At 36.6% G+C, this 21,608-nt stretch overlaps 2 protein-coding genes across 5 annotated transcripts in view; one reads left to right on the top strand and one right to left on the bottom strand.

Annotated features, from left to right (window-relative positions):
* LOC126371137 (hexokinase type 2) overlaps positions 1–21,608 on the bottom strand; it is a 27,553-nt gene extending 5,945 nt beyond the window's left edge. Inside the window, exons 1-8 of one of the 4 annotated variants that reach the window (XM_050016356.1) lie at positions 21,185–21,608; positions 12,474–12,636; positions 12,195–12,376; positions 11,933–12,106; positions 10,741–10,840; positions 9,942–10,131; positions 9,387–9,592; positions 2,362–2,588 (exon numbers count right to left, since the gene is read on the bottom strand). In XM_050016356.1, the coding sequence (XP_049872313.1) occupies positions 2,362–2,588; positions 9,387–9,592; positions 9,942–10,131; positions 10,741–10,840; positions 11,933–12,106; positions 12,195–12,376; positions 12,474–12,636; positions 21,185–21,211 (1,269 nt within the window). In that variant the 5' untranslated portion in view covers positions 21,212–21,608. Of the gene's footprint in view, positions 1–2,361; positions 2,589–9,386; positions 9,593–9,941; positions 10,132–10,740; positions 10,841–11,642; positions 11,743–11,932; positions 12,107–12,194; positions 12,377–12,473; positions 12,637–13,282; positions 13,441–16,752; positions 16,988–21,184 lie in introns of those variants that run through there. The other 3 variants (XM_050016358.1, XM_050016355.1, XM_050016354.1) reach the window with 3 other exon arrangements.
* The window catches only part of LOC126371131 (proto-oncogene tyrosine-protein kinase ROS), a 48,053-nt gene continuing 44,384 nt past the window's right edge, over positions 17,940–21,608 (top strand). The window contains exon 1 of the mRNA XM_050016341.1: positions 17,940–17,985. The gene's annotated coding sequence lies outside the window, so the exon portion shown is untranslated. The remainder of the gene's footprint in view (positions 17,986–21,608) is intronic.

The following is a 21,608-nucleotide window of genomic DNA, read 5'->3' as shown; positions in this document are numbered from 1 at the left end:
CCCATACCAACCATACAGATAAGCACTGGTGTAGTGTAGCATTTGTCATACACATGTAAGCAGTACAGTGTAGGTACAATACCTACAGTCATTATCGTGTAGGTCCGGCAAAATTCATAGTTGTCATGACTATGATGTTTTAGAACAAAAAAATACGACCCACTGTGCAAAAATAATAGTCACGTAGACAAGACTGAGTTTGTTTGATTGCTGTTATTAGTTTTTTATGTCTTGTACCTTGTACCTACGCGAGTAGGTATAATAATGATACCAACCAATGGGTTGGTACTCTATTATTATTGGTAGTGACAATATCAAAATCCATATTATTACACGTAACATAAGCCCACGACTATATCCCAATTGGGGTAGTCAGAGGTACATCCATCGCAAGATAAACTACCTAAGTACCCACGTCTCACCGAGCTTTCTGTTAGATCAACGTGATAGGTGGTGGTTATTATTTTACATAGGTGTATATCGTCGTTGCCAATTTATATTATGTGCAATCGGGTCAATTTTACAGAAATTAAAAAAACTACGCCTGATTTTCTTTTTTATGAGTGTGTTAAAAATATTCAAAGATAATTGATAGGTATATTTGCATACATAAGAGTTTGTACTGAATGTTTTCGGAGCAAATACTATTCTATTCGGACAAAAAATAAATTTGGTGAGGACGACACATAAGAGCTTTTAATTTGGCAACGACCATATACGATTTAAGTCCCTTTAAACTACATATAACATTTATAAACTGGTTATTGCGTCAGAAGGGGTGTGTCTGTCAATTGCCAGTTGCCAGCTAAAGGTCGGCGGAAACCGGCTTCGGCTGTCGATAAACCAAGTTGGCGATAAAAAAATGTTTATTGTCCAAAGTTCGTAACGCCCTCAATTCATTGAAAACAATTTTATCGAATGAACGTTGAACTTGTTCTATAAACAAAAGGGGCTCGACTCCGATAGGATATCTATAAAGATAGTGAGGTCATGTTGTGTGACGACGTCTCAAATGATTTAATTAACTACTTATTATAGGGCCAACAATACTCCTCTTTGCGCAAATAATTGGTGTTCGAGAACAAAATGTTGTGAACCCCGTCAATTTAAGGTCAATTCTTCGTTTTAACTGTTACCGACTTTATTATCGACAATTGAAAATTTTCCACTCTCAATCTCAATAGTATTCCTATGCGAACGATAACGGTGCGTAATACGTCATACAATGAATTCGGGATTTTTTGTCCAAGTAGGTAGGTAGGTTTATCTGCGTCACCACACGAAAATAAATAACTAACGCATGAATAACGCATAAGTTACAGTATCAGTACTTATTTACGCTTTTCATGGCGTTTTAGATTGATAAAGAAAACATTATAGAAAGATACCTAGTTAGGCAGACAAGAGTTTTACGAACTCTTATTTGACCTTTCTGAACTCCATCGAAGCTGTTTTATGACTTCAGCTGATAACTGTAGTGTTCAAATTAGTATCTACTGGCTACGCGGTTACACAGGTCAAAAATTTGACGCGAACTGTGTCTAACTGTATTTACAAACATTTCGCCACACTCTGACCGCTTGTAAACGCAATAACAGTTTTGCAGGAAAGTCACAGTTTGTTTATTTCGTAGATTACCGCTTCAAGTCGAAGTTGAGCCAAATTGCTTTTATAAGGTATCTGCCTACGTAAAACATTACGGTTTTCTTAGGCTAAGTAAGTATTTGATCAGAAACTTAGCCATATTCTCAGCAGATTGTGTTTATAACTGTATCTTTAAAGATAAGTAATAATAAATGCAACAGATAAGTAGGTACTATACTATACTAGGAAGCGAAAATCACTAAGTACCTGTTTTTATTGTGACTTCCGGTCAAGAGACCTTCCGTGTTAATTTATCCTTCTAGTATCGGTACCGGATGCGAAAGTGTAAAAGCTTTGGTATCTCTTGATAAGAACTAGGTATAGTTTAATCGACTTAAAGTTTGTTACTATGAGGCTGTGAAGTGCGACATAGGACCGGCAAGAATAGTCTGAAATGCAGGTGAGATTTTGGCAAAAATAATTGAGACCTTTATTCACTGCGGCTGGTCCTATTTATTAATAAGTACGCTTGCATTCAGATTTGACATAGTAAGTTGGTATATTATTGTTATGGTTCCGATCATGCAACCTTTCATGTGCCTATAACTAAATATTGACTAGGTATATACTACGGGACAACGAACATAGGTACTTAATAGATTAATTGGTTCATTGGCGGTTTTGGGTTATGATTAGATCGGATAGGGCGCACTGAAGTAAAGGCTTAAAGGCAAACGATGATGGATGGGATAGATTAGGAACGTAATAGATACAGACCTGTATGCCAGGGTTGACGAGCTGCGCAATCTTGTCGCACATAAGCGTGTGGAAGTGAGGATGGAAGCGGTAGACGGAACCGTCGATGCCGACGGTGACGCGTGGCTCGTTCATCTTGTTGAGAAGGGTCGCGATACCGGCGGAGACCAGGTGAGCCGCGCGCCGCGACACGCACTCACACACGTGCCGCACGCTCGCCATGTCGGTCTCCGTTGCGTGTGACAACCCTGAGGGAATACAAAAAAAATGTGTGAAATGTTTGAATGTTTGTGTGTGTAAAGTGTGATTAAAGAGCAAAGACTAGGGCCGACAGAAAGACTTAAAAATCCTTTCTGATGCTTTTTAAGCAAAAGACGAAAGATTAAGACTTATTCAGTCTAGCCATAATATAGTACGCAAAACTAATTTGCATGCTCTACACTAAAACACACACCTACACTGAAAGGTGTAAGGTTTAATAAAGACCCTTCTAGTGACAACTAAACTTTTCTTCATATAGGTACCTATGCCCACACAAGTACGTAGGCGCAGTGTATTTTGACAGTTTCTAAAGTACAAGACTTATGCGAATGTTATATTATTAAATAATAGCATACATACATACATAAACTCACACACACAACAGTGACAGTGACAGTGGCTGCAAGTTGTCTTTGATTACTTGTGGCTCTGCCCACCCCATTAGGGATTACGGGCGTGAGTTTATATATGTATGTATTAAATAATAGCGATTATTATTATTAAAGCAAGTCTTTATTATATTATCTATCCTTGTTTTGTTAACGACATCTCGGGTTACGGGACCCTTCCATTGGAGGCTCGTTATCCGTGTTTGCATAAAGATGAGCACTTAGATCCGGTTAAACAAATAATAATTTATGTTATTGAAACGCAATGGCCGATAAAACGATGGTCACGCTCCATAAGGTTAAGAGGAACAATTTGATGCGCCACCGCCCTCTGTCTGAGAAAGCTCGGGCTTTTGTCTTTGATTTGATGTTTGAAACATGCTTTCTTTTGAAACTATCCGTAAGTAAACTTCCTACAACTGGGCAGCCACTTTCCCTACCCGAGAGGAATACTGAACAATAACAGTTGTATCATGTGTTTGTGTACGCTTCTACACCGAGCAGTTGATCTATTCTAAGTACTGCCTGATCGAACAGAAGGTTAATTTTATAATAAACAAGCATAACTTGGAGGGCGAGTTCCTTGTTACTTCCTTTTATTAATTAAATATGTTAATATATCCAAAACAAATGTCTGTAGGCACGAGTGTAGATTGTACCTGATCGCTTGTTTTCGATCCACATGCATAAGTTATCGGCAGTCACTTTCACCACTTAGAATATGAATACGGGGTCATAGTTTATCTAATAAAAACAACCACTTAGACTTTAGACTGGGTTTTCACGCGGCACATAAATTATCTTCTAATATTAATTGGTTAATATAAAATCTTGAACGACTGATAAAGCCCCGCAAATTAATAACTATTCCATGGAAAATGATACATACTTCTTGATAATATGCCTAGTTAAAACTTATCACTACAGTAATTTCCTTGTGATAAATATTATTATTATTATGATAATTAAGTTTATTTGCAATAGTGCAAGGTACAATAATGTGGGCAATGAAATGTCTAATGATGCAATAGTTTATAGTCTGATAGGTAGTGATACTTTGTGTATTATCAGCTAATTTAACGCTTCATTATTTATTAGACTTACTCAATGCAATGGCACAACCCCTTCATTTCGATTCGACCCCCAATCATTTTTAACTTCGTAAATTTGGACTTTATATAGAAAAGTTCTCTATGTTAGTCCCTACACCCATTTTCATCCATATCGGCCCAGCGGGACGCGAACAGTTTACAGGATTAGGTAATTTGGCATTTATAATAAGTAATAGTAGTATGGATATGGTTTATCATTTTTTGCTTGCATTTATTACTTAGCTGAAAGAATACTGGTTTAGTTGTGCAAATTGTTTCCTAGGCATTTTGTCTCTGCCTGCTCTGTAGGACTTATGAATGTCAGTGTAAATGAGCGAAAGTTTACTCACACTTATGTGCTTTTTTATATCGTCACTGGAAAGGCAAAATTACGTAAGCGCCAAAAGGCCATTTCGAGAAAAAGCCGTTTAAAGTTTCATTTTTTCGTTTTTTTATCATAACTTTTTACCCAATTATCCAATTTAGATGATGTCAATGTAAGGTTACATTGTTTTTTAATTTTCTATGTCCAGCAATACATATCATAACAGTTGGATTGCTATTTTAGGATATAGTGGCGCTTACGTAAAAATGACTTCAGTTTACAGTAAAGCAAATTTACTTAACCGCCATCTGGTTAAAATATTATTTGGAAGCAAAATTACTTACAGCTCTTACGACAATGCATACGAGAACGACAATATTTCTTTAAATATAATAATACTGTAATGTTAGCGGAGTAAAAGTTACTGAAACGACTTTTACACATCTGCTTTCATTATGTCAAAATTGCCTAAAAAGTGATCGATTGATTATGTCAGTTCACCAAAGATTCTTTAAAGTAAGTTTTTGTAATATCTTACATGGGTAAAAAGACGTAAGAGACAAATAATTATTCTTAATACCTCCTTAAATTACTTATTACTTCAATTGATTTATAAAAATAGCTATTAAAATACTGAAGTGCCAGAAATAAAGTTTCATAAAATATAAATAATAGCGTACAACCCGTTATCTGTTTGTAAAAGTTTCTTTTTAACACTTTCAAAGACAACGTATACGGACGTTCCGATTCCAAGGTGTCATACTACCTATTATGAACCACCAATGACCCATGGTCTCTGTCCGTGAAAGGGTTAAACGGTTTTATTTAGCTAAACCCGTACGGTATATTTGTATCAAAATTAGATATTACAATTTAAGTACCTTCCTGTTGTCAGATTGATCTGAAATTTGGTACGCACCTTTAATTCCGATGTCAATACAATATAATAAAATCAATAACATTATAAATCTAAGATGGCAGCCGGTACATAATGGGGGATTACATAGGGCAGCGCAGGACCGATCGTCGTGGAGATCCTTGGGGGAGGCCTATGCCCTGCAGTGGGCGTCATACGGCTGATGATGAAAACATATTTTTCCAAACCCCCTCAATATGGGTATCAAATGAAATAGCTACACAAGTAGAATACTGTGATTATGTCAAAATTTAAAATCCAAGATGGCCGCCGTTCCAAAATAGCGGACTAGGTACATATTTTTCCACAACCAGGGGGTTGTGGAAAAATATGTACCAATAAAAATATGTAATATGTATTGAGGGCAATATGGGTATCAAATGATAGGACTACACTAGTAGAATACTGTCATTATGTCAAAATTTCAAATCCAAGATGGACGATATTACAAAATGACTGAAAGAAGGATGTTGCCCTTAATTTTGTCGTTGGCATCCACCGTCCATAATATGCAGGGCAGCATAGTGGATCGCTGGGTAATGATGCCGCCGACGAACTGGCAAGGAGAGGATCAGACACCAGGGTATATGGACCCGAACCAATCCTGCCAATACCTTTCAGTCAGTTACGCTCGTGGGTACGGGACCATACCCAGCAACTACACAACGACAGATGGGCACAGCTGCCCACATGCAGACAGTCGAAGGATATCATGCCTATGATATCCAATTCACTCGCCGACTGCTTCGCTTAAACCGCAATGACCTCCGAATAGTAGTGGGCAGTATAACGGGTCACTGCCCACTCAACAAGCACCTATTTAACTTAGGGATAACGGACAGCCCACTTTGCAGAGGCTGTCTGGACGCAGAAGAAACTGCCCCCCATGTAATCCAGGAATGCATGGGAGTGTCAGCACAACGGGTAAAAATCCTCAATGGAATGGGGTCGCTCCGCAAAGCCTGTGAAATACCCAGGAGGCTTCTGAGCTTCTAGAAGGAGATAGGTTGGCTTACGTAGTCAACAATTACACGCATAATGGGCCACCTTAGAGTCTAAATGCGGAAAACAGAGCCCACTAACATAACATATGCAGGGCAGCACAGTCGACCATGCAGTAGTACATTTGGGCTCAAAATTGTTTGAATTAGGACAAGCATACGTGGCTCTAAGTCGAATCAAGTCTCTGGAAGGGTCAAGTCTTTTTAATTCCTCAATAATTTCTAATTCCTCAATAATTCCCCTTGTTGTTTTTCAGAGTATTTACCACGAAGTTTAATACACTTTTCCATTCGCTCGAACCAGGTATTATTTAACATTTATTCCACTCCAAAGTAGAGTTGTTCAAAATGGCTGACTTGAAAGCGTTGGCCGCTTCTTCACCGCACTGGAACCTTTGACCGCGAAGAGTTTCTTTTTTAATTTTAGGAAATGTAAAGAAATCATTGGAGCTTAGGTCAGGACTGTATGGAGGATGGTCAAGAATTTCTACGTTTTCCTGCTTCAAATAATCGTTTGACGAGCGGTGTGTGAGCTTGCGTTGTCATGGTGCAGCATCCTGCACCCCTGCGCATCATCATACGTCGCTTTGGGTTAGATTTTCGAAGTTCGGCGATGACTTGTGGTAAACAAATTGTGGTATACCAATCCGCATTAACCGTCCTACGATCTTCAAGTGCAATTGTCGCAACATGACCGATTTTCTCCACGAAGGTAGCCACCATCTTCTTTGAAGTGCTTCGAGAGCGAACAACTTTAGTCGACTTTGACTCGTTTTGGAAGACCCAAACTGTGGATTGTTGTTTGGAATCAGGATAATAGCATAAATCCAAGATTCGTCACCACTGATGATGTCGTACACGTGATTTGACTCTCCTCGGTTGAACCTCTGAAGAGTTTTCTTACACCATCTGACGCGGGCTACCTTATGATCGTCAGAAAATGCGGGATGCAACGGCAAACTAGTTTTCTCACACCAAGTGCCTCATGCAATATCGTTTAAATGGTTGTCCCTGAAATGCCTAATAACGCCTCTATTCTCGGTATGACAGCAACGATATTATCTTCAGTGAAGGCGGATCCACGCTCGAATTCTAAATACCAGCGTTCGATGGTTCGCAGACATGGCACTTCATCGTGGAATAGAGATTTTAACTCTTTGAAACACTGAAGTCGCGGTAGGCCTCTTCGAAAGTTATAGAAATTTTTTCTTTGTAAGATTCATTTTCGGACGTGACCTGACAGATTCAAACCAACGCTGTGACTAAACAATTGCATTAATCCTAATGCTTTCAATTGTTTTGATATTCGAAATTCCAACAAATTTGAATTTTGAGTTCTCAATTCAAAATTAGCGCTAAATATGCAAACGACAGAACTTAAAAAGTATAACAAATTCGCTTTTTCTGTCCCTATATCCCTATGTACGCTTAAATCTTTAAAATTGCGCAACGGATTTTGATGCAATTTTCTTTAATAGATAGAGTGATTCAAGAGGAAAATTTATAGGTATGTATAATAACATCCAATAAATAGTGTATAAATACTGTTATTTTTGAGGATTTTAATGTGATGTCGTAAATAATTTAATTTTTCCTCAGCATTGCACCCGAGCGAAGCCGGGCGGGTCGCTAATAAATTATAAAATCAATTCTAAAATAGTTTTACTTTTAGATCTATTGTTAAAAAATAACTTCCTGGGAAACTTACTGCTAGCCCACAAACTTGCTTAATAACAGCATAAAAATGCGAAGGCAAATTTACGTACACGCCTTACTTATTCTAAATACTGTAAGTCAAAATTACTTATTCGCCATTCACTGCATAAACATGCTAAGACATTTTTTTCTTATACGCCTTACTTATTTTAAAAGCTGTAAATAAAAATGACTTATACATAGTCTATTTTTTATTTTCAGTAGTCCAAAATTACTAATAAAATGATACTTTTCAAACTATAGAATGCCAAATTTACTTAAAGTTAATATGTAGTTATTATATAGGACCACAATATTACTTATACACCAGCCACGAAAAAAACACCAAAATCTTGTCGTTTAAGAAACTGGAATTGAAAAAAGTCAACTATTTTCAAATTTACGTAAGCGCCAAAAAAGTGCTCGTATCGCAATGCTACCCAGACAGATCGACGCAGAATGAAACGCTGATTCCGAATATATAAAAAACCCAAAATACCTATTTTGGCGCTTACGTAATTTTGCCTTTCCAGTGACGATATGTAAGAATAAAGTGATTTTGAAGTCGTGTGTAGTAGATATAATTGGTATTTTATAGTACGTCGTACAAATTTGGGTCTGTAACAAGCCATCTTGTTGATATTTGGCAAAACGATCAATCAGTAGTGTGACGTAGGTACCTATGTAGTAAGGTAAGACGCAACCATAGTTATATAAGCTCTACTCGAGCGATACTTCATATAATAATCAAATAGGTAGGTAGGTATATAACACCGTTGTTATATTTATAGGTACCTACTTAATTAGTTAAGTAAAGTACCTATCTATATAATAAGGTTGTAATACTCTATTGCCTTTTAAAATCCAAAACCCATTGTTTAACTATTCAAAATTCAAATATATATATATTGTGTCTAAAAATCCGGCCTTACGACGTTAAAACCAAAATGTAAACTTTATAAAATAAAAAGCTTGTAAGTGCTTGAAATTGTCGAATTTCTATTTACTTTTTTTATTGTTTAAATTATAATTTTATTTAATAACCAGAATAATTAATTGTATTTGTTGCATTCGCGCAAAAATGTAGGGTGACCATGAATTTTGAATATACGATTCATTTTTGACATGAGCAAATGTATAATATTCTTCACGAAATAAAATTGTTTTTTTTTTGTTCATTCGTCCATTTAAGAGTTAAGACTAATATCATAAGATAATACTGGCAAATCATCAGTCGACGAGAAAAAATAGTACATTACCTATTTACTTATTAGCTGTTTTTTTTTTTGGTGGTGGAATGTAAAACGTAGGTACTTAATGCTTACCAAGTTGGTGGTGGAATGTAAAACGTAGGTACTTAATGCTTACCAAGTTCTTCAAGAACCTCCATGCAACTTGTGAAGTCGCCAGCTTTGTCGGACTCGATTTCCGAGACGTATTTGGTGTAGAAGCTGCCACGTTGGAAGAGCAGATCGGAGCCACGTCCGCCGAACAACAGCCCCATTTTCGTAAACTTCACTAGCGCCAATCGCACCAGCTCACCCATGTACATGCCGGAGATCATCTTCTCTTGACTGGAACATAATTACCATGACTTTGAAATTTTTAATACTCATATTGCATAATATGCACAAGTACTGGCAAAGGAACTGAACTAGATACCTAAATAAATAGGAGTACAGTTTATTAATTGATATTACTGGCATATTTTATTAACCAATCAGGTGAATGTACGATTTTTTTGGCTGAGAGTAGTATGCAATTGCTTTGATAAGTCGAGATTGTTATCTAAGTAGCTAAGCCATCTGTTAAACAACGAGATAAATGTGCGAACTACTTAGTAATAATATTATTAGATTTATTATCTTAACGAGTTTCAAAGTCAAGTAGGTACGAATGTTATGCTGGTTATATTGAACTTACATCTGTTTGCCTGGATTAATGGAATTGGAGTCGACTTCGCGATCAAACTCTGTCCGTACGAAGTCCAAAGTACCATCATCTCCAAAAGCGCCCCACTCAGTGTTTATGAGTAGTTCCGGTTTGCCCGCCTCGCCATCAAACTGATCGCAGTTTTCCGTCTTTTCCACGTAACAAGCGTTGCTGCCGGTACCTAAACACATTAGCTGCGATTAATAGTTGTGACAAAAAGAACTCCGATTTAAATTTAAAACACACAACATTTATGGCCATTTAAAACACCCAACATTTATGGTAAACATAAATTTAAGAGTTATTACATATAAATAAAACAGCAAATTAAATATTAAGCAATGTATACAATTTGTTTAGGCATAACGTATGTATTATATAAGACCACACACGTCAAAAAATTGGGATTATACGTAGTATAGGTATAAAAAATGGAGATAACAAAAAAGTAAATACATAACTAAAAAGAAGATAATAACTTAAAATAATGTCATCGCATGAATCATGCAAGACGTTAGTAATGTAAAATAATCTTTATTAAAACAAATTAAAACTGGATAAAACACGAACAGTTTAGTGTCATTCGTTGACAGTAGGTACACACATCTTTTGACGTCAGAGCATGCATGAGGCAACGCAATCATGTGGTTTGTACTCGCGCGTAACGACTTACAAAAGATATGTGTAAAATCAGGCTGGTTTCAATTAGAACAATATGATGATGCAAATACATGAGGACAAAACAGGCAAGCGACACACCACCACAAGACAATAAATAAGGTAAACCTACCAACGATGAGTCCGATTTTGCAGTTGTGGTTTTTCCACGCGCAAGACATCAATGTACCCGTGGTGTCATTCAGAATAGCGCATATATCAATCTGTACGTCCTACAAGAGTGAGAAAACATGCGTTTAGATGTAGAGTAGAGACGACATTCCAGATAGAGACAGAATAGTGTTTAGACCCGCGATATGTTGAAGATGATCACAGAGGCTTTCACTTATCATGCCACTGCAATAACCCAGTACTTATACTATGTTCATTCGTGTGCGTAAAGTCACTATTAATAATTAAAACTACCTATAATATTATGTTTATAATCACTAAACACTTTAACAATTTTATTATTTATTTTATAGGTAAATGTGCAAAATGTTTTCAGGAAATGCGCAAATAATATATTGAACTGCAAGTTTAATTCATGTAACTGAATATAATGCAGACTGCATCGTTAGCTAAAAAACATAAAGTGATGTTTCTACTAAAAAGCAAAATTAAGTCCAGAAAATTTAACAAAATTGCATGGCAAAGATAAGGCTAGTGTAACACTTAAGAAGTATTAGTTATATCGAAAACAATAGTGAAATAAAAAACAATAAAAATAGGAAAGGTATTGTTTTATAAATGTGATCAAATGCGTCATCTAAGGAACTGGTTGCATATTGAATATTTTTTGCATATTGTATAAGAAATTCGTTACTTTGTAAGTTTATAACAATAAGATTGTTACTTTTACTTGTTAGGGAATTAAAATGAAGACGTTTTCATTTATAGACTATTTATATAAAAAAGAAAACGAATGAACATATAATAGCCACCAAGTTATCAAACTGACGTGAAAGCCTCTACATGGCTCTCGTTAAGGATCATGCCTTACTGCTACCAGAGAGCTGGTCATCATCAACTCACCAATTATAACGCCTATTCGGCAATGAGGGTTCTTATGTGCACAAGACATAAGAGTACCAGTAGCATCATTTAAGATGCCCATCACAGACAATGAAAGATCCTGAAACATTACTTCTATTTACACGTGATTTACACATACCGCCCTCTAAGTATGCAATGTTGATTAGATAACTTATTTTCGTAAGTTGCAAAATATAAACCGGAGCAATCATATCGTTTATTCTTTCAAGTTGATTTAAAATGTGAGCTTATGTGTAATGATAAGTTGTTTACAAACAAATCTTACTCACCCCTCGTCTGGCGATCGCGTCTTTGAGTCCTTGGACTACATCTTCGCCAACTACACCAGAGCAGGAAAATCCTTTGGTCCAACGTTGCAAAATTCCCTTAGTGAGTCCAAGTTGTTTCAGTGGAAAGCTAAAAGTAAACCCAAGCGCCAAGCGCTCTTCATAAACGCCATGTTCCTGTAAATCAACAATATTTTTTGAAACAGTTCTTTCATTTGTTGTGTCATTTTAATTCAATTCCAATAGAGGTAAATTTAAAATCTACCTTCATAAAGTTCGCTAAACATTCAGCTATGTGGTCAAATAGAGCCATCCCAGTACCAGTCATAATGTGTTGTGGGATAGCATAAATTTTGGACTGCATATCGAAGTGGTTCTCTCCTAAGTTAATGATCAGTACTCTGAAGTTTGTGCCTCCTAGATCTAGCGCCAAAAATTTGCCACGTTCTGAAAAATAAATCGGTCTTTAGTCTTTTACCTGAGCATTAAGGAAAAAATGCAGAAGTACCTATTATAATGTAATGCTTATTTAATGAAACTATACCTTTTCCGTTAGGTAAGTCCTGTATGTATGTTATCCAGCATTTGACAATGGACTTCGCGTGTGTATCTTTTCCGAGACCTTTTACGAGATCGTTGTGGAGTCTCTTCATGATCTCCCGGAGCTGCTTGTCCGTCATTTGCAGCACCTCGCATTCTTCGCGAATCTACACAAAACACAACAAGGTTAAAAATATGTATCTTCCTACGCTCTTACGTATGCGAAACCTCACTTGAAAAAGACAGGCCAGGCGCTAATTTTAGACAGTTTTTGTTGACCAGCTGAGTAGTTGTTACTAAACGTTATATTGTATAGTATTCCTTTCAATATTTTTTCTTTTATAATATTCGTATATTTTCTCTTTTTTTGCAATTCGTACTGTTTAGTTTTGTACATATTTAATTACTAAAAATATGAGTAAGTATTTGGGTAAATCTTTACAAACGGATTTTTTAACTAAATGCGAATAAAATGTAATAATTATCTAGTTGAAAACCTAAAACAACATTTTTTTGATAAAATTTATAATCGCTGATATCTAGCAAGTGAGCTGTGAAAGTACTTAATGATTAAATTAACGCCGTTACATATATTTTTAATTATTATGTGCGCGTCACAAGGAATGCAATTTTTCCTTGCGCATAATATATAAACGAATAGCGGCGAGCGAGTCGTTCATTATCGCGAACGAGTTTCACAAGGTCAAAGCGGTCATTACAACACTACCGTTTGCTTTCCAATTCAAAGCCGGCTAATAATAAATACAATTATTTAGCACCCACTACACGTCCTTAAAACTATAAACCACTCACCCGAGGTAAATTATTGACAGCCATACCCATTTTAATTTTTTTAACACTATTTTTGCAAGTAAAATATTTTTTTATTACGAGCGCGTCTGATTATTCTACAACACACGACTTGCCAAACCCGCGATGAAATGAGGAATACGACTACAGACGGCCACCGACTGTCGAACGAGGTCTCGTATAGACGCGCTCTTTTTCATTCATGATAATAAACCATACTGTTGTCTCACTCTCGTACGTCAAATTTGAACGCGCTAGACCGGTTCGACTAGAGGACGGTCAGGAAACAAATTGAATAAAAGATTTATTCAGATCAATTTCGATAATAGTCCCTTACCAGGTCAGAACGCATTCATAACAGGATTTAAATTACGGGAATTATAGTTTTACTGGGAACTTTGTGATGTTTCTAATTTTTGTTTACCACATTTCTCTAGGCGCGCCTCTTGGTGGAAGAATCTGATTGGTCGACGCGTGGGCTCGTTCGTGACGTCATGCGAATTCCTCGACGTCTTTCTATATTTACATTTACAACACAAATTGCATTAGTGGTAGTGGGTTTATACGTGTGGTTGGGCTGGCTAGGTAGGTTGTTAACGCAATCAATATGAAATTAATCATGTGCAATTCATGTGCCTTCAATCAACATAGTACAGAATTTCTGTTAAAAACGAGGCTAATATAGTTAAGTTCTACATTAACCAATCTATTTGAGTCAATGCGATACCTACTCAAATCGGCTAAATACGTGTAGATCACTTTTATAGAGACTAATTTTATTGAGCAATAGAACTGTCTCGTATAATCTACGAATAAATAATTATAATATTGTTACGTTTATATGTACAACAAGATTAATTTCTCTTAATCTTTCTACTTACTAAAATAGGATACCTACATATTTATGAATATGTTATTTATATTAATAAATCAGCATGTGATGTGTTAATTAATGTAAACCGTCAGGTGAACGCTAAATGCACGAAAAGTCGCAAAATAACAATCAAAACGAATCTGGTTTTAACTCGTTTTTCAATAAGTATGTGCGAGGCGACTGACTGCCGACTGTGACGAATGTCCGCAAAACACACTAAATCATGGACACAGTGTAACTAAAGACATTATAGTTTTCAATTATGTTATTTTTTCAAGAGAAGAACTCAATTGATTATTATTTGTTAAGTACATATAATATTTTATCCATTACCCATTCATTACCCGAGCAAAGAGAAAATAGGTAATTATTACATTAAAAGTATTCAGCGCCATCTATATTTGTTATAGGGAACGTAGTCTGGAAAGTCCCTCATTACTTTTATGGGTGACGAAAAGTTAGGTGACAAAAACAAATAATAGGGCGTGGGCCTAATCATAATACCTATTATAGTTGGAGTAGGTAGGAGTACTGCCTTTACTAAGAATTGTAAAGATAACAAACCGCGTCGTGTCTGCATTTTTTTAGATAACATTTTGAATCGGGGAAAAATAGTACTTAGGTAGATATATACCTATCTAGATAATTATAAATTGAAAACCTACTTATATCGATGTAAAAAATATTTTCAGTCTTATAGGTCTGGCATGTTAGGTGTATTCTATAAGGTAATCACATCGGAGCTTTCAAAGGCTACTTTTAGCGGTAGATAGGTAAGTATTTGAAATAATTACGAGTAAGCACTAGGAAGCAGTTACCCACATATCCATATACATACCTACTAGGTATTATTTGTTTAAAATATGCAGCTTTATAACTTTAGTATAATGACAAGCATCATGTTTCCTTATAGAGGGCAAAGTCGGATGAGTCACGGTTTATTGCGGAAGGAAAATTAAGAATTGAAGTTGAAATTCCAAGTTGCATCATGTATGTTATAGAAGCGAATCAGAGATCGGTGAAGATTGGGGCTAGTCATTTTAGGGAAGCGAAGAAGTTGGTTCCCAAAAATGAATTCTATTTATAAATATTGTTTCTTTTACGTCAGAGCGAACGCACGCGGGGCGGGTCTTGGCAAGCAGAGAGTTGTTTATTTTAGAGACGGACTCGTCTCGTGACGGCTACCGCTAATCCTTCAACCCCAATATCAACGCACAAAGTTCATTAATACGTACGTAGGTCATAGAATTCAATGCACCTATTCGTTGGATAATCACATATTTTCCGAGGACGGTTCCTATAGACATTGCCTACACAGTTCAATGTAGACAACTTCGTCATCACACTCGAGGCTGAAGCACCGTGATAAGTAGCATGACAGTGTAACTAGATAGCCATTTTATTGCAAATCATATAGGTACACGATAAACGTGATAAAGAAAGATTTCTATTTACGTAAATGATTCTTAACTATGTGGCAGAAGCGAACATTCAGAGTATACAAAAGCATAAATTGTTTCTTGTCAATTCAAATTGGTTGGCAGACGAGCCTTGCCACTTGATTGACTCCATTGACTTATCGAAACGAGTCTCGAGACTGCGAACAGGCCTTCAATAAGAAATCGCCTCATGTTTATTTATTAATGGTCATTCTTCGATCTTATGTAACTGATACATACTTATTATTAGATGATAAATAGTAAATGCATCGTTGCATAATCTAAGTGTGGATTAAATAAGTAGAATCCGTCTACTTGAGGTAATACGAGTCTACCCACGTTTCACGCCGCATGAGTTTGAAGTTAGATTAGACTTTAGACGCGAACGAAGCTGGTTATATCCTCACATCTGCTAATTTTTATGCTAACTGGTGTATTATGATGTTAACGACAAAAAGTCTCGGTAGGTATTATACGCCGTATAGGAGGTACCTTTTTAATAATTCTATGCGTAAGACGCGACGCAGAATAAGAGTATTTACACTACTGTCGGGTTATCTATCACGTAGGTAGATTTTTTATGATTAGGCGTACTAAAATATATTACTTACACATGAGAAACAACTTTTGTAATACAAAATAACAATAAGGAATTAGGAATACTTAGTCCGGGAGACCATCGATGTTTGGACACGTGTAAGTGAACGACTGACTGCGATGACCTTGTTACATGACCTTCAACAGACTATATTATCATATTAATGCAATATATAAAGTACCTATCGGGTAGAATGTAACATATTACGTTCGCGCTACTAGTAAACACGGAAGGTATGTTTTCAGCGAGCTTATTGGCAAGGACTTTCCTTCTTCTTTCCTAACGAAAAGCTCATAATGACGAAAATTTAAAGAATAGTGGTCGCGCAACTTGTTAAATGAAGACAATAATCTGTGAAAATGATTTGAAGGACGAATTGTAACGCGTAGAAGGTTAAAAGAAATACGGTTGACACATAACCTAAATATCGACCGGGCGCCGGCGGCGACTGTGAGGGACGACAGAAGCCCAGTATGTGATGACGACTGACGCTAGAGCTAGACTATCGGAAAATTTCGGTATCTCGCAAATATTTATCGTGATAATACGTAGCGATACTCACAAAATCTCGTGCCTGACGCATATCGATTCGTCTTGTCAGCCGGGCCGCCGACTGAGATAATAGGTGATGAACGAGGAGCGTTGGAGTCCACAGGGTGCTGTCATAAATTCCACTGGCACAAAGATACGGCGGTATCCGCGATCTGGCGAATACCGGTTACGCTGCTGACCGTTTGATCGTGCAGAAGTGAAAGGAGCGGAGTGAGCGACACGGGCACTTGTTCCGAGTTGAGGGTCACCTTGAGGCGGCGCGGCGGCGCATGTGCACCACACCCTCGTCCTCCGCCTCCTCGTCCCGCGTGACGTCAGCGCCCTTCCCCCCTCGCCCCGTAGCCTGACGCTCCGCTCACGTGACGCCCTTCACGCAATACGCCGACTAATAGCGCAACTATGAATAAATGCTTGTGAAACACCGCACCGCACCGATTCACTTCACACATTTTTTTTTTAATGTTAAGGAAGTTAGGACTCCAAGAAACCAATGAGTTCGTTGTTGTGAATCATATCACAACCTATGAAGCTACGAAGAATATGTATCTACCTATGTTCTTCAATGAAAAATGTTGTTCTAAGTTCACTTTTACCCTTAGGAAACTTTCAGTCGAACTTTGAAATCTTCTTGTTTGACTTTTAATAAAGATTAAGTTATTTAAATCGAGAGGGAAACACGCAGATTCTTGTTTCTTGTTTTAACCAGATTAATTAACCTTTTAATAAATACCAAGATGAGCGATATTTAAACAGATCGCTGACCGGTTTGACACACCTACATTGTCATCATATCAGTTCAAAGGATGGGCGCTGGAAAAGGCTTTAGTGTTCCCCTTTTTGTCAGCACAAAGTAGCAAGGTGGTCTAGGTATAAGTACGGCATATTATCATTAATGACAAAGATCTCCATTCAAATACGTAGGTACCTAAGTAGTTAATGTGAGAGGAATAGCAACAATAAAGCAGGTTAGAATAAAAATGTTATAACCCACCTAGTAACTGAAGACAAGACAGCAAAAACCAGAAAGATATTAACAAGAAATTACATCAAATATGTGTAGATTGCGTGAGGTTGTTGCACATTGGGATTAGTATTGCAAAAGCGGAGGGCCCGGTTCGTATTCACATGTGTGTGTGTGTGTGAATGTGCGGGTGTGGCGAACGTGCCCCCAGCGCGCGAGTGTGTGCACCGGCATCCGTGAGTCTGCGCACGCGCGCCTCCCAGGTGCCACTCCCGCCAAACGGTATGTCGCAACACGCTTCAAAATTTAAACAGTCGAGCAGTCATGTTCCTGACCTTTGTATAAGGACGAGTAATCGAACTACCCCTTATTTTAAAAGGGGGACCTTTTGCCAACATAAAAAAAGAACGATATTCTCAATTCGTTTTGTGTGTACGTATGTTTGTACATTTTGCATATAATTTCGTAATGGAGGAACCTTTTTGTTTGTTTGAAAGAGAACATCTCAGACTCCCAGTAGACCAATGTAGCTGATACTGATTTTGGACCGCCGCAGAACACTCCAATGACAAACAGCACACCACATGTACCTATTGTTGTTGAGTTTATGTATTCAAGATCACTGGCGATAGTTTGAAAGTTTTCGAATATTTTTTTGGTGAAGTTAGTCAACGGTCTGGAGAAAAACTACACGCCTACAAAACCTTTATTATGCAAAAGCGATCCTCAGTATTTAGGGAAAATGTAATAAGGTTGTCCACGCCAGGAGTAGTAATACTGTCTACCCCAAAAGGCAAAACATGTGTGATTTTATCTATAATTAGAGTGTGTATATGGGTAGTGATAATAAGAATTGATAAATGCGCAGTTATTAACTCAGTGATTACTAACTAAATCAAATATAATATAGACATTAAAACATAAACAAGAAAGACAATAGACAGTTTAATCAGTATGATACTATGTGGTGGTTTTAAAGATTAGAGTGACAACAGGGAAGTACCGTGTAGGTAAAACGTGACACTAAAATTCGACAAACATGACTTTTGCAACAAGATTACAAGGAAAATGGGTTTAAAGACGATAAAAATAAAAATAATGATACGAGAGGCGCATGTGACCATGTAGTTAAACAGACATTGTTGAAGTTTTAGAAATGAAGAATATATTTATGATCTAAATGGCAACAGAAAAATCTAAAAATCTCTTGACATCAAGGAAAAAAGCCTCACTAACTACAACGCAATCATAGAACAAAACAAATCGATCTCTCTATAACGAAATCGACAAACGCATTTTAGGGCGACGAGAGTTAGGCAATCTGCTACACTGCTATACTATACTTATAGGTGATTAAAATATACCTACTTACAACGTAGTAAGATACTAATTAATGACAGGTGATTTGAATAGTAGCAAATCTTACCGAGGCTTAAAAGTTCTTAAGATCACTTTGTATCACAGCCAGAACATACAATGTGAAACAAAAAGATGACATAATTCCTTTTCTTAATGTTCCATATTGATGTACGGAAATGTAACGTTTATTGTAAGTAATTGTATTTAGATACTTATTAATGTTACTAGAAGAGAGAAGAAGTAATAATACCTCACAATATTTCATAATATGCATGTCTAAATTGCTATGACTGCATGAATACACAAATTTTCAAAGATTTATTAAATTATTCGCCCACTGAACTATATTCATACAAAAGACATCAACGCAACCCTTTCCTTGTAAATCGTAACTTCTACTCCAGTGTACGCATAGGTACCAAATATTTTATAACTTAAAATATAATCGAGTGAAATTTTATAAACATAATACAATCTCACGCACATAATCCCTACAGGGTAGACAGACATACTAGTCGTTAAACGGCAACTTGCGACTACATTGAAATTGTAAATCTTACATAATTCTTCTTCTATCGTGTGGGTTGTGAGGTGTATTACCAACCCCATCTACCCTGGTGTCAGGGTTACTATTGAGCCGCCAAAGGCCCCTAAATTTCGTAGTAAAATTTGCACGAAATAACGAAAACGTCAACGAAAAAATATTACATGCCATGCCAGGGATCATCAGAATGGAACGTTCAACCTTCTATCGTCACTGACTGTACCAACTTGGTTACTAAATATTGCTAATTTATGACGTATAAATTACGAGTAAAAAAAGTTAATAATGATAATCCTCATTGTCAGCTTTTATGATAGGTAATATTGATACGTGTCCGCTGTTGAGTATTTTCGAGCATAAGTGAATAGTCGTAACTTATATTATGTATGTACGTCGATTCAATGTCAATAAGTATTAAACTCAATGTGGTAAAGATAAATTATAAAATGCTAAACTAGAAAATAGAAGCCTGTCTAAAATGACCAAAAATCAATCTTATTTTACTTCTACTTATTTTCGAATTTTATTTATGAATTAAGTAACAATGAGTACCACGTTTGGCCGCTTTTATTGATGACGTCACAGGACAGTATTTCCATGCAAACACCATAATAAAACTATCGTTTTGACGTTTCGTAAAAAGTTCATCATTCACTAGGTTGTCAAGTAGCCTATTATCCCTTTTTTTAAACGTTGACATAACTTGAATTCTGAAAAATAAATATGATATTCGGAAGATATAGGTACAAGATAATGAGGTGGGGGGAGTATCCTCTTTATTCCGGTTAATTGAGCGCAGATTATGTTATTTATGTTACGTAAGGAAAACTACTCTGGGCGCCATCCCATTCGCGTCAGACAGAGTACTGCGGGGCGGAAGGCAAGAGGGAAACCACTGCCCTATTTTTCCCTAAAAAAGTAGCATAGAGAGTATTTTACAGAAATGCTGCACCCACAAGAGCGTGGCTCTTAAATTGATGATGAAGGAAAACTGTAACCGTATCAAGTCAGGGTTAATGTCAAGATCACAATAAATATTATACACACGCATAACAAGTGCAATAAATAAGGCAAATGAACACGATTAATGTAAAATGAATTGCATTACGTTTGAAATATTTTCCTCAATCAAGCGCGGGATTCCTTTTGGATTTTCCTTCGTGCATCACTTTAATATGATAAACTTTCATCGTGGAAAAACGCTTCCTATTTATATTATTATATTGAATCCGGGCCTAATTTCGGCGTTGCGGTAGGTTCCGTCATACAAAAACATTTACATCAGCTGTCCAACTAATTATCATTCTATAAACCAATACAAAGATACCTCAAGATTCTGAGCTTTTATCGTTGTATTTATTTTAAATGCTTATTTATATCGTGTATACCTAAGTAGATTATAAATTGAATCATGTGAGTACAGATGAAGTAAGTGTTTTCTGCAGATTTCATCTGGTTACGTAATATCAACGATTAGTTATGAATGCTACTTTCAGTCTCCTTATTCAGTTATGTGATATTAACAATATTGTAATTGTGGTAATTATGGCTTGTAATGATAATAAAATATTTACTTACTTTAAACTTTACGTCATCATGGGCCATCTTGTGCGGTCGTTGGTAAGCTTGCAATGCACTCCGTAGCACAACAACTATAGAAATGAGTGTTTGACTTCAACAACGCAAGTTTTCTACTTGATCCTAACAATAAAATCTTTTATCTTTGGAATTACCACTGTAATCTTTATCTATATGGATATACGGAGGAATTTGCCGCAATGAGAGATATGAATTATAAAATTACAAGTGTCATTATCCGTCGGGGTTTTATTCTATCTCATATTACGGATAACTGTAACAATAAACTAATTCACTTTTATGCGTCAATAAAGACGTTTTGTTCGTATGTGGTGGACTTGGGTCTCGCCGCACAACTGTCGGTTGTGCCGAGGTTAGGTAACGAATCGCAGGCGCATTGGCACGGGAACCGACAGACTTGGAT

This window comes from Pectinophora gossypiella, chromosome 12 (genome assembly GCF_024362695.1).
Source record: "Pectinophora gossypiella chromosome 12, ilPecGoss1.1, whole genome shotgun sequence".
Lineage (NCBI taxonomy): Eukaryota > Metazoa > Arthropoda > Insecta > Lepidoptera > Gelechiidae > Pectinophora > Pectinophora gossypiella.
This window is presented reverse-complemented; position numbering and strand designations above follow the sequence as displayed.